The sequence below is a fragment of the Clavelina lepadiformis genome, chromosome 3 (genome assembly GCF_947623445.1).
Source record: "Clavelina lepadiformis chromosome 3, kaClaLepa1.1, whole genome shotgun sequence".
Taxonomy (NCBI): Eukaryota; Metazoa; Chordata; class Ascidiacea; order Aplousobranchia; family Clavelinidae; genus Clavelina; species Clavelina lepadiformis.
In genome coordinates, this window is record NC_135242.1 from 16,921,196 (window position 1) to 16,938,805 (window position 17,610).

The following is a 17,610-nucleotide window of genomic DNA, read 5'->3' on the forward strand; positions in this document are numbered from 1 at the left end:
TAAAAGACGCAGTGTGGAATGTTGACGCCATCAATGAAGCAATGTTTGTGTAGTTTTGCAGATTATACTTCGCATAAACTAAGCTTGCAAACATTTGCTTCATCCGTAAACCAAAGTTGATCGAGGAAAACGCCCAGTCCAAAAATCTTATCTTAGAAATGCGAAAAAGATGTAGTGGCCTACTAAACCACATCTCTTATCTCATCTTCGATTTCTTGCCGCGGCGGTTTGGGATGGGCTCTTAACTTTAGAGTGAGGTCAAAGGTGAAACAATGAAATGTATTAAAACCAGAACGGTCAGTTAGATGTGGTGTAAGAAATATAAACATTTCTCAGTTGGTGAGGACCTCAGAGCAATAAAATGAAGTAAAAACCACTTCATATACAGTATGCACAAAATGTTAAAACCAATTAACGCTATTAAAAGTAACAGACAGTCATAACGGTTTACAAAGGTTAAAACTATTAGCGTGATGTGTTTTATCAGCGCAAATTGTTAATCAAATGGTTTGCAACATTGCTGGTCAAAAATTGTGTTGCAAGATGATGTCATTTTCGGCTTAATTGACGTACGTTGCGTAACGTCACAATGGCACACGGTGCTTTCGACTCTCACGCAAGATTCAATCTTCATCCAAGCTTACTGGGCAAGAAAATCGGACGTGACGCGGAAAAAACTTGGGAATCCCTACATGAAGATTTTGTCTCCAAAAATACATTACAAAAATTATTTTTAAAATGATTTGCGCAGCACGAGAAAAAGTTATCCTATTAACGAAAAATTTTAATTGCAGCCCAAAAACACAGGCTGCCCTTACGCCCGAGGTGACATTGTTGCAACGTCGTCAGCTAAGTGTTAAACACGCGACATTGGTGTAAGGCACATCCGAGATTTTTTTGGTTTAAACAACCAATAACGCTCACGCCTTCAGTAAAAGATGGTAAGGCCTTCCCCGTAGTTCAAGAAAAAATAGGTTACGGTATAATCTTTATCCTTCAAAATTTGTAATCATGTATAGGGTATGAGGAAAATGCTTATACGAAAAATTGTTCTGCTGTATAGCCGTTATTCATCAACTTCAAAGCCGTCAACTATTGAGAACAAACCTCTTCCACATGAATTTCCGGTTATGTTTTAGCCATATATGTATATATAGATCTCCACTGGAACAACTGCATACTAGACGGTTTACCTATAGCATAACGTTGCTGGCTTATAATTACTGAATTGTCAGACGTAGAAGAGAATTCTTCCACTTGTGAAAATATCATTACAGAGAAAGATGATATAGCGTTGGCAGCGGCGCACTTACGTATGTTAACATATGATGTATAGCAACAAATTATAGATCATTTTTCTTATTACAGCGTCAATCTCAAAACTTTCGTTATTGCTAAATTTTAGCTCTGACTTTCCTAGGAAAACATAGATATAATTAATTAATTCGTTAAAGCAGCAACAACTTCACCACGTCTCTGGCTTTAGTTCAAGTCTCAAACCTTCGACAGGTTAAATACATGTGCATTGGACGTAGCAGGCAAGATTTTCATACACGTTTTATTTTGAGATACTTTCCCATATTAATGCGTTAGCAAAAAAACAACCTATGCCAATAATATGTCATACGAAAGAGCAGGTTTTTCGTCATTGTGTGATGAACTAATGTTTTTTTGCGATGTGACTCACATTTCTTACTATAATTTTCGAAAGCGCAAAACAGCACACATTTACCTATTCTAAAATTTTTTTCATGCAGTGAACTTATTTAGAGATCAATAATATCACTTACTTGATCGTTTTTTGGGGAATAGCCGCACTAACAATGAACTTTTTTCGGGTAAACACGCGTTTACCAAAATTATTATTCCAATTGTGACGTACATGTATATACCCTACAATTATATCCCAGTTGTTGACAACTTTATGTGAAGAATATTAAAAATAACTGGTTGTCTTTGGAGAAAACAACGACCTCTCAAGAAAAGCTACAGATTAACTTTCACGTTATTCCTACGAAGAAGCGAATATCGTGCCAGAAGAGAAAACGAGATCACTATGCTGATATATGCCTATGACGTTTGTTGTGTCATAAGCGTGGCATTAACAAACTGAGCGAAAACCGAACTGACAATTTTGTTCTGAGAATGCAGAAAAAAGTATAGTATGAAATCGTGCAGACAATTGCATCAACAGATGCCCTAAGCAGAAAGAATGGCTTAAAATGTGTTTTGGCAAAAAAAAAAACAGCAAGCTGTATTCCAAAAAATATTTCGAACTTAAAATCTGATCGCAAAGTCTATCTTGTCACCTCTTCGGATATTTCATCCAACGTTGACGAAATATATATTTAGCCCTAAAGGCTATTATATACTTCTTACTTCTATTCAAGCCAAAAAACTTAGCGAATCTTTTAAGATCATTTTGATTTGCTCATTCTACAAATTTGTGACAATTCAAACATAACCTTTCTTATCCCTGATTCTGATGAATATTTATACTCATTGCATTAACAACGCCCTCTACCGTGATAAAGGGTAAAACGATTGTTTATTGATAATTATTTTTATGAGTCAGCCTAATTACCACGTTTTAGTATTTATGGTAATTACACCATTTTATGTGTTCTTTTCTAAAATTATTTGTGAAACGGTTTGCGAAACTGTGGAATCTCAAAACAAAGCTGGAAATTCCCTTCAAAACGGATGAAAAATTTTGCGAACAACTGCCGGACATACGTCCAACAATGTCGTAATCTAAACAGTTTTGAGATAAAATAGAATTACATGTAATTAGCTTACACACGAATTAAAAGAACCAGATGCAAACCCCTCGAGAGATTCATCGCAAGAATCCTAAAAACAGATTCAACAATTGATTAAATCTTATGTCTCTTGTGTGCGTCAACGCAGTTAAAAATATCGTCCCTTGAACTTAAGCATTGTTCATAGTCTCGCCAATGTTTTCTAAACGTATTTGACCTTCGAAATGTCCAAAAAAATATTTGCGATTCGGCCTGCATGAGTGTTGGCTGTTACAAGTTGAAACTTTAAGATTTTATAAATCGAGAAATTGTTTTCCAACCGAGACAATCTTTTTACCATCCATGCCGAATAAACAGATTTACCCACCCTCAAGAAACTTGCGTGTCAATCTTCCAAATGTTTATCGTATATTTACGCAACAAAATGCCCATTTTGCAAAAGCTTGGCAGATGATGTATATACTCTTTAATTGTCTGGCTCAAGACAGTGGTTGGTGGTCAGACTGTACCGCAAACAGGAACAGTGGAATTCATTATTACAGTTATTTCATTTCCAAACATTTGTTTCAAAAATAGATATTAGAATAACTCCAGCGTTGTGGTTTCTTCAACCTGTTTTTGGTTTTGTAAAACCTAAGCACAACATTCTTAGGCATTGCATATACACTTGCCTTCGTAGGAAACCAATCAGTAGAAACTTTGCTTTTGATACCAATTATAAAATATCACAATGACTTGATTACTCCACACCAAGTTTTGTATGTAAAATAGGATTTTTAAAGGAAGACAAAAAAATAAAGAAATGCTTCCTTTTAACATTTCTCGAAATAATCTTTATCACGCTTTCTTTGCGTCACACCACAGACAGCGCAAATGGATATTAAAGTTTTTATTGAAATGTTGGCATTTGCCAACCAGTACTGGCATCCTGCCGGGGACTTTCTTTAGTCCCAAAAGAAACAATAATCTACATTCACCAAATGTGATGCATGAATCTGTATTCAAGACCTTTTTCTACAAAACAAAATTTCGGAAATTTCAGCAGTACGCTATTAGACGAATTTCGGAGTTTTATTTTAGAACCGTCTAGTGAGCAAGACACACGTTTTCGCCGTAAAGACAAAAATCTAAATATCTTCGGCTATTGCTATGTCTATTGTCTCTATACTCCGATAGGGTCAAGCCTCTCTTTTCACAGTGGGGATATTGATACGTTTTAGTTATTGGATTAACTTCATAAGCGCGTGCGCACCTGGACTAGAAGCATCCAGCAATAAAACAATTGTTTCTAATTGCTTATCAAAAACCATTATACTGTACATTGGACATAATACAATATAGGGCATAGGCTTTCATTTTCATAGTACTAATATAACGAAATATGGATTAAATTGGATTTTTCTGGTAAAAATGCCCAACGATCGCTGCAGAATAAGCGAGTTCGTTGTTTGGTCGCTTCAAAAACGCAATGTAATGTAATGCGCACTAAGCTGACATTTAGTGACACAGATATTCCCGCAAAATGTTTGATTCATAGCTATCGATAAGCTTAATGATATTTGAAAACTCCTTGCCTGGTACATCCAGATCAACATAAATTTTGAATTATTCATGTTTTTGCCATAATCCGTCAAAACGAAATGCCAATGTTTGAGGCAAATGTCAATCACATAAGCATATAACTTTTTCTGCATGAGATGTTGGAACTCGAAGCGTATAATGGATATGGATGCTGGCAAGATTGACTTTATGCCAATCGCACAAAAATTGCATCGAATAGAAGTTCCAGCGCAATGCGGTACTCACATTGATATACGAGGTATAAATGTCACCAACTGGGAGAATTACATTATTCACATAAACAGTTAAACCAAAGAAAAGCAAAATCTACGGCAGGGGTGGGCAACATACGGCCCGCGGGCCGGATCCGGCCCGCGACGGGATTTTGAGCGGCCCGCAGACAGTTTCCGGTCTTAAATGATAATGTGGCCTGCGGCCACATTCTGCCGCAATCCTTGTATTGCGTCACTGAATACGTCCAAGTTTGCCAACCTGAGAAAGATGGCCATAAATCTACTTGTTCTGTTCGGGTCTACATACATTTATGAGCAAACATTTTCGACCATGAACATTAATAAGACAAAGCTGCGTTCCAATCTATTCAGGAATCCGGCCCGCCAAGTACTTCATTTTCTCATATCAGGCCCGCCGACCGAAGAAGTTGCCCGCCCCTGATCTACGGGCATGATTCTTTCGTGCGAGAATATGAAGATGAGTTGCCTTGGTTTTGCCGCAAAGACCAAAACAGTTTTCCCTCTTCAATCACCAGGCTGGTAATTAATCAAAAACTTGGGACAAAATTAACTTTTATTTGTCAAATCAGCAAAAAATAATTCGGTTTAATAAGGAATATCAGTGTAGTAAAAATTTATGGTATGACGCCGAACGTGGCATTAACCTTTGGTCAGTATTATAATTTCAATCTCAATTGTTTACTGGATGTATTAGGAATGTATGCTGGGTTATTTACCATTAATGATGGAAACCAAGGGTGTGTCATAGAAGAAATACGCATAATACCTCGTTTCTATTAATAGCAACAACCTCCGCCATATAGACAGGAGAATTATTAGCAGGAAAACAACGGGTTACACAAATTTGGGAAAACGCTACAAAAAATCCAGACTAAGATAATTTGTCATCATCCGTGCTCGGCAATTATTGTCGATTTTTTCCCAAAAATGAAACGTGTGTGCTAGACAAAAGTTAACAATAAAAGTGGTTCCAAATTAATCGATCCCAAATATCCGCATTAATTTCACCACATTGTGCCAACGGTGATGAAGGTAATTACGATGACGTCACATATAAAAGCGAGAAATGGGGTTAAGTATTGATGTCTTCGTTATATCACGTTTATTGCGCATTGCCGTTGAGATTATTGCACGAAGATAAAACGCGACCAAGCTTCGATAGTTCAGATTTACCAAAACGAAAAGGTAATTAATGACGGCAACTTCCGTATTCAATAATTACCACATGTATGGAAAACGATAACGCGTTTGTAATAGCACGAGATTAGGTAGATTTGTGGGATAATGTGATTAACTCTCTTCTCAACACCATGGGTCTTGCTGGGTCGACTTATTTTGTGGCAAGGGTTTCACCCTGACATCGAACAAGATACGTCTTTTCTGTATATTCATTGCAGAAGAAATCGCCATATAAGCTTCACAAATTCAGTCTTATTTATAATTTCGTAGGATCCAAGTCTAGCAAGATATAAATTTTGGAGAATTGTGTAATTAAAATGGGGAGGAGGCACCCGATTCGTAGCAAAAGTTTACCAAGAACTGTATAGTTTGAAGTTATTATAACAGTAGTTTGCATATAGGACGTGATAGACCGTGGCTTTTAAACCGAGGCTATTACATGATTGCATAATTTCGAGGAAAGCTTGTACCCAACTTCGCTTATCCACGAAGCAATTATAAATTTATGTAAATGGTGTTAAAAAGCCAAATGATTACGCGACAAGTTTTAGATTCACAATGCTTGACGAGGGCGGAGGCAAAATCTCAGGCCAAATGCGTGCTAAAACAACGTGCGCTTGGAATGTGATTTACGTGCGTGGATTCCATTACAAAAGTCTGTGTTTGTAGTCCGCGAACGCATTAACGCTTTGATTGAAAGTTAATTCGTGCCACTCCTGATCGAAATTGCAACGGTAAATGCGTCAATGCTTGAGTATGTGACCGGATAATCTTCAACGAAACGTGAGTTGGCTCATTCGAAAGGTTCCTGATGATTCGAGCGATGATGTGGATGAAAAAAGCTTTCTGGAAATGTTCCCAATTCATCTTAATTACCGAAATAATGGTAAACGTTTTGTTAGTAACCACCGCTGTTACACCAATGAAATTGAAACTGTTTCAGGTTACACGGAATTGATGCCAGTTGCGATTGGTATCAGAGCATGACCGGCTGGGATGGAAAACTGCCTAATGAATAAGCGTGTTGTAGTAAGTATAGCAAGGTAAGTCTTTTCGTTAACATTAATGTGCAATGTATGTCAGCTCGTAGTATCAACATGCCAACAGCTTATAGTGTATAAAATATATAGAACTCCAATAACTGCAGGTGTGAAAATATGAATAACAAGCTGCCTTTTGATGTATTGTAACCTTTACATACTCATATTTGAAGGTGAAAAGGCGTTTTCGACAAGGCCTCCCTTTAAAACCGTTTTTACAAACAAAATACCAACGGTTAGGACCGCATTTCACGCTGCTAACACAAAATAAAGCCCGCTGCAAAAAACTGCGCCGGTATCTCTGAAAATTATCGGCGTGTATAATTAGCACAGAGAAGCAGAAACCTTCTTATGCAATTGAATTACGTAACGACAAGTAGAAAGTGATGAAATGAAGTAACCAAATAATATAAACTGCATTCCATGTAACTCGATGATTTATACATGATATACTGTATGTATACAATAAATGCATGTAAAATATCACGTACTTCCTATTTTTAATAAATTGCGAATGTAATTCTACTCATCCTTATTTTTCCGCGTTGTCTCACGAAGGTTTAAATTTTCCTTCCTTGGATTCTTGGTCTGTATTAATAGCAACGCTGATTATATCTTAAAACTTTGTCTGTTTACGACCGAAGAATTTGTGGAACTACTAATCTCCCGTTTAGAGTCACGTCTACAAGCAAATTTCATTTTCTGTATATCGTAATTTAAAAACTTCAGGAGCTTTTCTTCTAGGCAAATGATATGGCATTGTTGGAAAACGTTTTAACACCACTCGTATCAACATATTGCACAAATGTGATCACTGCGCTAACAAGACCGGTTTTTTCAACCACAAATTAAACGCTTCTGTGAGCTCAATGCTTTGGGTGTTATTTTATTGACAATGTTAGCGACAAAAACAAACTATAAAAACAATGGAAACATTTACAATGACACCGAGAATGTTTTATGCTGTAAAATCATCCAACCCACTGACCATCGTGTTACATTAACTCACGGTGTATATGGGGCTGGAGTTCCTTTCGGCATGGGGTTTACGAGAGGTAACCAAACACGATAAAAAAATCAATTTCTTAAAAATTGTACAGTTTTACTAACGTTATGGGCTATCACGTCCTTAAATATAAATAGCGCAGCCTTCGACCGGGAGAAAAGTCCAATTCCAGAATCATGTCCTGTGTTAAATAGCAAGCCGAAAAACAATTTCTGAATTTTTGGCACTTACTGCGTTGCGTAATGAGTTGGCTTGAACGCTGTTAAACGATCCCGTTCTCACAACAAAAATTTTAGAAAGTTTTTACTTGAAAAGTACGAAACAAATTAGGAACCAGGTTTACCTAATAAAAGGTTTTACCAAGTCCTTTGGCGCCAACATGCGGAAAAGGAAAAATACAGCCAAGTAAATCGCAAATCATCGAAAACTTGAATGAAACATATATATTATATGTATATAACTATATTATATAACCATAAATTGTTGATCAACAAAAAATTGCTAATCTTACTAAGTACGTGCAAAATAAATGATTAACATTATTAAAAAACGTTGTACTTGCATATCTATGCAACATACAACATACTTGCTACAAAATAACTGTATGTTGTCTGATCGTTATGTGGTCAACACACTAGCTAGAGAATGCTTGACTTTAACATCATCATGTGGTAAAAGAATAATTCGTATTTAGTTGCTTACATTAATTTCGTGATTTTGGAATTTGTATGCCCAGTTCTTCCCTTATGTCATCCAAGTCGTCTTGGAGTCTTTCTTCAAAGTAAATGTTCATGAAAAATTTTGCCTCTTTGGCTGCTGGTATCACCCACAACAAGTCTCTTTGCAAAATTAATTTTCTTCGCTTCTTGCTTAACCTAACCAAGCAAAGCAAAATTCGCCTTTGAAGTGAACCCACAAGATATTCCTTGCAATTACTAGACTTATTTTGGTAATAAAGTCAGATATGAGCTGAATAAATTTGTACCGAACGATGTCAGCTATGATCAAATTTGTAGGTTCACATGGATCATGTGAAATATTTTTTTTGTAACAAGCATGCAGAAAGTACAAAACGTATTATTTAATACAATATTACAGTAACTTGGATTTACCTTGCTAAACCACCAATAGCTGCAAGCCAGCACATTGGTAAAGTCGTCTGGATTGCTTCAAACCACTTTACTGCTACTTCACCACGCAGATTAGTAGGCTGCTCTGCAAATATATCGTGAAGAAAACAATGTTAAAATTTTTAGCTGTAAGAGCGTGTAAGACTGTAAAGATGCTGTAAGACTGTAAATGTTTTCTTATGCTCTGTGTAAAATTACACACAATAAAGTTAACAACAACAAATTTAAGTTGCTGCCTTGCTGATATATACATATTTTCTTCTGTAAAATTTAAAAAGTAAACAATGTATAATACAGTTTTAAAATGCAGCTCTAAAATCATGTACCTAATAACAGGTGATTAAAATCATGAATTTCTCGATATCTTTGCAGCACATAGGCGTGTTCTGGATCATCAACAAACTTCACAGGTAATCTTGAGTCTGGTGTAATTTGCTGTAGTAGTGATGATCATGAAGAAAAGAAAACTTGTTTCAGAAAAATTTATTGCTGCCGAAACTAGATATACTTGTAAGCAACAGTTTAGATAACAACACAAATATATAGTTAAACCAGGCGTGTGCAACCTTTATTACAGGAGGGCAAAATGAAAACAACCTAGTAAAACCGCCGGGCCACACCTTTATTTAGCATAAGCTTTTCACTAGTAGCTGGCATAAAAAGCAATTTTATTATGGTTATATGGCATAGTTAGGGGTTATCTCCTTATGGAAAAAATAAGTAATGACCCATAAATTTCTAAACGTCACAAATTTTCGAAGAAAAGAGCTGTTCATATTTATTGTCACATAGATAATGCAAAATTGGCATTTCTCCGCGGGCTGCACAATTTCTATTTGCGGGCCGCACCTGAGTTAAACAACATAATATTCTGCTTTCTTAATTTCAGCGTTTATTAAAAGTAAATATGTTAGTTATGTTGACAACATTTTTGAAATATATATATCTTTGAAACTACAGTGTTGTATATGTCCTTGCGCATCCTCCTCCTATATGTTCGTTTTCGACTATCAGTGATGAGTGACCTTGTGCATATACCATGGTCAATTTTGTGCTGTGAATATTTCAAGCACATGATGCTACTTACGAGAAATTTTTTTAAAAACTGCTGAACTGGCTGCAACTAGATGGTGGACCAAAACTATGAAAGAAATGAAAAAAATTTTTTTTTATCCCTTTATAAGCTCACTGATCACTGTCTGTAACAGCTATCCTCTTGCGTGTTTGTATTTTGCTGAGAAAAATTAGCAAAGCTGCTAACTGGTAACCAATAACATAAAAATATTCTGCTGCAAGAAACTGGGGACACAGGGTAATCTTATTTTAAGAATTTGGACAGTATGGCAGTTCAAAAGTGTCGGTTTAAATCCAGCAACAAACAGAGAAACAAGTTTGCAGTGGAAACATGGAATTACATTTTATGCAAAAGATATACAAAATTTAAAGATACATATTATAAGATTAAGATATCTATATATAAAAATCTTTGACCCAAACAATGTTTACAACTGTTGAAAGTTTTTACAATGTTTACAAGTTTACTCTACCAAGCCTACCATGTATTATGCTATTTTATTTTAAGGCCTACAAGGTTAACTTATTGTTACAAAACACTTTGCGATATCACAGTACTAACATATTTATTCAGCATATCAACATATTGTCTTCCAAGTGTGTTTGGAGGAAGGCCACGTAATACTTTGAGATCAACAGATGAGCTTGATATTCGAGGTTTTTCCTTTAAAATTCTTGTACCAGTTGCATTATTTTCCATCTTCTTTTTCATATGCTCCAGAGCACTAGATGCTGTTGTTTCACCACAAACCGCAACCATGTCTAAAAAATATATAAAAGTGGAAATACAAAAGAAATAATCACAGATTCACAGTGTATGCAAAACAAAAATGCACTCAAGCTCACAAATACCATGTCTATATGGATCTTGCAAAGCAGCAACTGATGAGCCTATACCTAGCAACACCCTTTGAAATGTTGTAACCGGTATATGATGGGGATACAATGAAACCATTTCATTAGTAAATATAAAGATTCATATATAGATGTACTAAGTCTGCAACAAAAGATATTTTGCACAAAAGTACTATAACATTGAAGCACAATTCAAGGTTTGATTTAATTAAATACCTACTTTTAAACAACAAGCTTCAAACATTTTACGCCATGACTGGTACAAACAAACACACTACCACATAAGATCAATAAAATAAATTTCAAGTCATTAATTGTGAGTATAAAATGACGCTAACTGCTTTTATATCACAATAAGAATAAAATGATCATGTCTAATTACTGGACAGAATAAAGCCTTAAAGCAAGCATATTTTTAAATACTGTGGTGGTACTATGGTAGCAGGTTAGCAAGGCCACCAAACTCATTTTTGATTTCTGATTATATCCAAATTAAGTAAAACTAATTTGATAAAACACAACACCACTCAAGTACAAGAAATAACACATTACATAATATAACTTTAGGTGTATTAATGTAGCTTTCCCTATCTTTAACAACGGAAAACTGTACAGTTTTTAACATTTTTAGCAATTACTAAATGTCCAAGGGTTAAATTACAAATGATTCCTACTTGATCTGTAGGATAAGGCTTCCGAAACACACTTGAAAAGAGTATTTATCTTCACCGTCTAAATATGTTTTCTAATGCTTTATTTGCGTCCAAAAATTGCATAGAAGTTAAGAGACTCTTAATGCATTCTACGTGGAAACGATGTGTCAGTGATTTGAGAAAGAAATAAAAGAAGAACAGACATTATAAATGATCAATGATGTTCCTTTATATTAATCAGCAAATGCTGGTTACTTTAGAAAAATTGGCCCTTTTAAGGCCTCATATTGGATATTCTTGTTTTGCCTTCTTTTTTAGACACGATAAAGCTACATACAATGCCTACGTCATCTGGCGACATTTAACATAATTACATAACCTTTAGTAAGATGCATATAAAGCACTGTACAAACATAAATAAACAATCGAATAAAATATTTTTTCCATTTTGTTCCGTAAGCACTATGCTACGCAACACTTGAGTTCAAGACATTTGACCTTTGAACACTTCGCAATCGCAAAAGATGCTAAATATTTGTAACACTTCATTGCTAAAGATAAGTGAGAGCCAGATTAGTACATCTATTTCAACATGGAAGGTAGCAGTAAAAAAGTCTACAACTGCATTTACAAAAGTTAAACTAATGTCAAAAGCAAAACACAAGTTTATATAACTCTATACTTTTAAACATTACATTGTTGTGAAATTAAAGTAGCTTCCCATCATGCAAAATTGCAAATATTAATGCAAAATAAAATTTGCATATTTCTGTAGTAAGTACTTTGACTGATTTTCTAAAGGATTGTTGTTTAGTTTAATAGATTCCAAATTAAATACATTTTCTATTTCTTCTTGTGTTACAGTTTGAATCATGTTTCCCGACAAATCAAGATTTTTCATGGAACTACCAACAAATGGCAGCTTGGTAAACCTGTTTTGTGACAAGTCAACATGCGACAAATGTTCAAGTGCTGAAAATCCTTCTGGCAAGGATGATATATCTGCATTGTTTGCGCACTTGAACTCAACCAACAAAGGAAATGCTTTTAAAATTTTGGCAGGCACCCGTGTCAGCTGATTGTTAGAAATATCCAACTTTGTAACATCCGTGTTTTTTACAAAAAAATATAATGCTTGTGGTATATCCTTTAGTCCACAATTTGACAAGTTAACAATGCCAGTTTCTTTAGCTTCCTGACATCTCTTGGCCACCAATGCTGCTTCCTGTGCCATGTTACATAACAGAGCAAAATCAACCAGGTAATACAATTTAACTGTTTACTTTCTTAGCAGAAACTTTAAAAATTTTGCTTTTAACATATTGCATAATTTTTCGAAATTATATTTAAACTACCATAAACAATGAACATCTTGGACAGTGGTTCTTCAACTGTGTTCGATATAACCAAAAAGTTCAACAGAAAACAGGAATAAATCGTGTGCATGATGACTAGCCCAAATTCGTAGGGCAAAAAACTATTAGCGTTTTTACATCTTCATTGCTTTTCGTTCATTGCGGTTTCTAATCTGTGATTCTTTAACGACTACAAACATTGAACTAAAGCTACAGTAGAAGATATGTATAGCAAGCCTAAAAGGACAAAACAAAAACGAGCAACCAAAAAGGATCCTGGAAAAGACTAATCCCCATAAAGCAGAAAAAATGTTGTAAAATCAAAATGTAAACAATAAACCAAGATGCAACCAAAAAAAAAACACAAACAAAAACAGACCTAGAATAAAGGATAAGCCAATAAAAGCAGGAAAAATGTTGTAAAATTATCAAAACGCTGTGAGACTACCTCCTGCAGTTTATTTTTTAAAGCAGCTATGCTTGGCAATCACTTTGGATCTTGTAAAGTTTTGCATGGCAAAATCCTTAAAACATTGGAGGATTGAAATTATTTCTGATAGGAATAAAAAATGACATAACAAACTTATGAGGTATGACAGCGTGATAAAGTAAACACAGCTTTTAAAGAATTTCCCAGCCTTTATGTCAAATACAGTAGAAATCACTCATTGTGACAACTGAAGGGAAAAAGTTAATGTCATTATAGACAAAGTTAAGAAAAATGGTACAGCCGACCCTAAATATTAATTATTATTGAAGCAGCTATTACAGTACAATAGCCTACAGCCTACCAACATGAAATAATTCTAAGATGTAAGCAACCGCATGTGACATATATGCGTACAAACCCAGAAAACAGTGATACGTTAACAAACACAACAACCTGTTCATTTAAAACAGTCATGTGAGAACATAAAAATGCAACAGCTTAGCCTCAAATCTAGGATAGCAACCATCACACAGCTTCACAAAAGAACAAAACCTACTCAATAGTCTTTTGTATCACCTCACCTAAGCATGAGATAAGAATAAAGTACGTACTCTCCCATCCCATTGCATCACTTTAGTGTGCCAAATTCATTGCTCTTTCATGCAAATTCATCAGCTTAAGCGACAGAAATGTAGTTTAAATAAATGACTGGTAGATAATAAGTTAACTACTTAAAAATAGGCCTTGAGGTACTTATTTACATATGCAACAGGTGCACATTAAAAATTTAGATTAAAAATGAAACTTATGCTAAATGCAAAGCTTGTCGGCCCGTTTTTCGATGGAAAACATACAACCTTTGAACTATTTTCTTCCTTACTTACTATAGAAAGGACAATGAGTTTTGCTATTCCTTAAATATTTTGTCCTTAGAAAAAAATAAAGATTAGCAAGCACAAACAATGTATTGTTTATCCTAGATGCAAGTTTGAACTTTCTGAGCCCTGATTTAAACCAGTTAACATTAGGATGCAGCAAGCACACTCTTAAAATAATGTGAGGGCGCATTTAGCACAAGAAGTGATGTTTGTTTACATAATTTAGGCTACCAAATGATTCTGTGAAAGCAGGTATGTCTCTTGCCAGGTTCGATACCTCCATACCATAAAGTGCAGAAGTGCATAACACAGGATGCTTTGGCATAATAGACTTCAGCAACCCGAATTGTGACGTCATTTGGTTGTGCCCTTCCGCACAAGACACCCAAAAATTTCATGAACCACTGACACAAATTATAAATAAATACACCATAAAGTCTTTAAAATTCTACTGTAAAAACACTGAAACCTCCAGCATATAAAGTAAAATAAGCCTATAAGAGATTACAGATTATGATGTACAAAATACAAGTCCTTTAATACTCGATACTGATAATGGAGTGAAAAAATAACGAAGATCCAGAAAACCTACAATTCCATAACCTTTAACCGTCGCTCAATAGACCCTTTACGACTTACGATCGCCATTTTTTGGTGTAAGCCTTTTTCGATTGCCCTTGTAGCAATGGAAACTGTTGACTCACTTTGATTCTTTTTTAAATTACAAGCGTTCTGGGGATCAGATTGTGAAGACTTTGCTCAGGTGATTAGCATAAGAATTCTTTTACACGATACGCGAGAAAAAATAGTGAAAATAAGTTGTCTAGTTTTTATTTTGCAGTGGTTTAAACCCTACACCAGACTTGTTTCAAATGACGTATAGATACGTAGTCCGCAAGCATAAAATGAGGAAAAAAAATGAGGAAATTGAGTTAGGGGAATAACCATTATCATTTTCACAGCATAATGGGAAAAATAAATGGAAACGGAAGCGAATGCAATTTTTCATACCAACAAAAGCATTTCATTATAAATTTTGTTTTCTTAAATTGGTTCAAAAAGTTGTTATCAGGTATAATATTTATCTTTACGCATTTGGGTTATATTTTCCTTTGGTAGCAAAGCTTGATATTTCCCTTCAAACTGGCAGATCTGCTGCCAATTTTACATAGCAGTCAGAAGCGGACAGGTTCTTGTAAAAAAAGTATTATTTTTAATACTCAAAAAGTACTTAGTTAAATAATGGTCAAATATATGGTTAAAATGAGATTCCCGGATCATTTCTCAAAAATCAGTTGAAAAAGTAAAGCACTGTTATCGTAGTTTTTGAAAGTTTACGTGATGTCTTGCAGTTTTGAGAGAAAATTTATTTTGATACAAAATCCAAATCGCCAGATGAGATTGGGGAATAACCTACGCAAAAAATACTTCCTCCCATAAATGTAAACTTAGCAAAAGAATCTTCTGGCTTACGTACATAATCTTCTAAGAATCTTCTGGCTTTCAAGTTAGTTTACCGGTAGCTTTTAACCAAAAACCGCCCTTCTTGTACAGGTTTTTTTGATTAGAATAGACGTTCCTTTTAAAAGTTATTTAGCCTCAAGCCTTGAGAAATTAAGTCATTCAGTCTTTGCTTAAACAAGCTAGCGTTGTAACTGGTAACCTACAATACTAATAAACAATTCATACTGCCGTAGTGGAAAGTGTGTCAGCTGTACACACGAGGGTCATCAACGTGCATGTGAAATTTTTTTCTATTGTATGTATTGTTCATTTTCCCTCATTAACTGTGCGGAGCGAAAGTTAGGGTGCTAACCGTTGTAGTTATAGCAGAATAAAACACATGCTTAAAACCAATTATCAACCAGGAAAAAGTGGCAAAGCCCAAGGACTTAAAACATGCAAGATAGCAATAATAGAATTGTGCTATAAGGTGGTAGGTTAGCATGGCCACAAAACCCACGTTTTTATTATCCTGCCGATTTATAATAGAGTAAAAAGAAAGCTGGTTGCTTGAATGCCAATTTATAGAAAATAAACAAAGAATTTCAAGAAGCTTTGGTGCACACCAAAAGCACTGAGCCATTTTACTATTTTTAATTTGGAAAGTGGTTGCATCCTAAGATTCTACCCAAGATAGTTTTTATTCATAATAGATTTCCTCAAAAATTGAAGTTAAAATTCAAAATTTACATCAGCCATGCAATTTGCAAGCTTTCCAGTCAGCTTTGGCTCTTTTGTTGATTCTGCATAAATGTGATAGTGCTATATTTCCAAATGAACAAAATCTATTGTTAAACTGAATAGAGCACTTCCTCAATTTATCCGTTCTAGTATACAAAGGTATCCTGTGGTTGTGCACTTTTATATTAGATCCAATTTTTGGAATTGGAGTGGATAAGCAAAAATGCCAAATACAGTCAAACCTCATTAATCCGAACCCCAAACAACCAGGATCCTCGCTATCAGGCACAAAACTGCAGGGAATGGATTTTTTCCCATACATTTTTACCCCTTTAATCCGGAAATCCCACTGTTCAACTCCGACGCAGAAGTTTCAAAACAGATGTGCTCAGTCATTAGAAAAAAAATCTGATAAACCCGATTGCAAAGTGCGGAGCAAAAAATATTTGTTGTGAATGCAAGTTGTGCATTTGTGGTAGATGACGAAAACAATAGCCAATTATCTACCCACAATGAAAGTAGCAGTGAGATCAAGAGATGAAATTGTTAAACAAAACATTGAGTCAGTGCTGACGTGCTAGTTTCACTAAAAGCATGCACGTAAAACATATTTTCATTTCTAGGCGATTGTTAAAATTGTTTTTTGTTTTTTACAAACAGTTTTCGTAACACTTACTTGCATTTCTCATTTAAAATGCATTAGTTTGCACCAAGCCTGTCCCCTACAAAATTCTGACAATGACCATTTTGACATGTTTTCGCTCAACAATATTTCGCCCAATTATTGTGTTGATTCCAATTATCTGGATACCTCGATAAACCGACATTTTGTGACAAAACAAAATGGCCTGGATTAACGAGGTGTGACTGTAATTGAATTCTTATATTTATTGTTTTTACCATTTTATCCTTTTACCAGTATGTTTACTGACAACTACTCTTTGATTTTGTTTTTGTCTCTTTGTTTATGCGCTTGCCCCTCACTTTAAGAGATAAAACATTTTTTTACGTTTCATGTTGCTTTTTGAATATAAAACCATCTCAAAATTTTAAGTTGTAGTATAGGTCCTAGGCTTTAATGTTTGCAGTGACCTGCAATTACAGCAGCATTAACGAGGATAGGGTTTATCACGCACACTGTTAGCTATATCTGCTGTAGGCTTCACGCTTTGTTTGTTATGCTGTATTGTTACGTTACAAAGCTATCATCAGACCACAAGATAATAATTGAATGCTCGTTAAATGATGAA

At 35.0% G+C, this 17,610-nt stretch overlaps 1 protein-coding gene across 2 annotated transcripts; it reads right to left on the reverse strand.

Moving 5' to 3' along the window:
• Positions 1 to 7,650: 7,650 nt before the first annotated feature.
• On the reverse strand, positions 7,651 to 12,259 carry LOC143450610 (ubiquinone biosynthesis protein COQ4 homolog, mitochondrial-like). Of its 2 annotated transcripts, XM_076951226.1 has the most exons (6): positions 11,081 to 12,259; positions 10,858 to 11,002; positions 10,568 to 10,767; positions 9,258 to 9,366; positions 8,914 to 9,016; positions 7,651 to 8,676 (listed from the first exon to the last, which is right to left on the reverse strand). In XM_076951226.1, exons 2-6 carry the CDS (start codon positions 10,958 to 10,960, stop codon positions 8,505 to 8,507), a joined length of 687 nt encoding a protein of 228 aa, XP_076807341.1. In that variant the 5' UTR covers positions 10,961 to 11,002; positions 11,081 to 12,259; the 3' UTR covers positions 7,651 to 8,504. The 2 variants fall into 2 exon arrangements, with proteins under 2 accessions (XP_076807341.1, XP_076807342.1); XM_076951227.1 differs by lacking the exon at positions 10,858 to 11,002.
• Between the last annotated feature and the right edge of the window lie 5,351 nt (positions 12,260 to 17,610).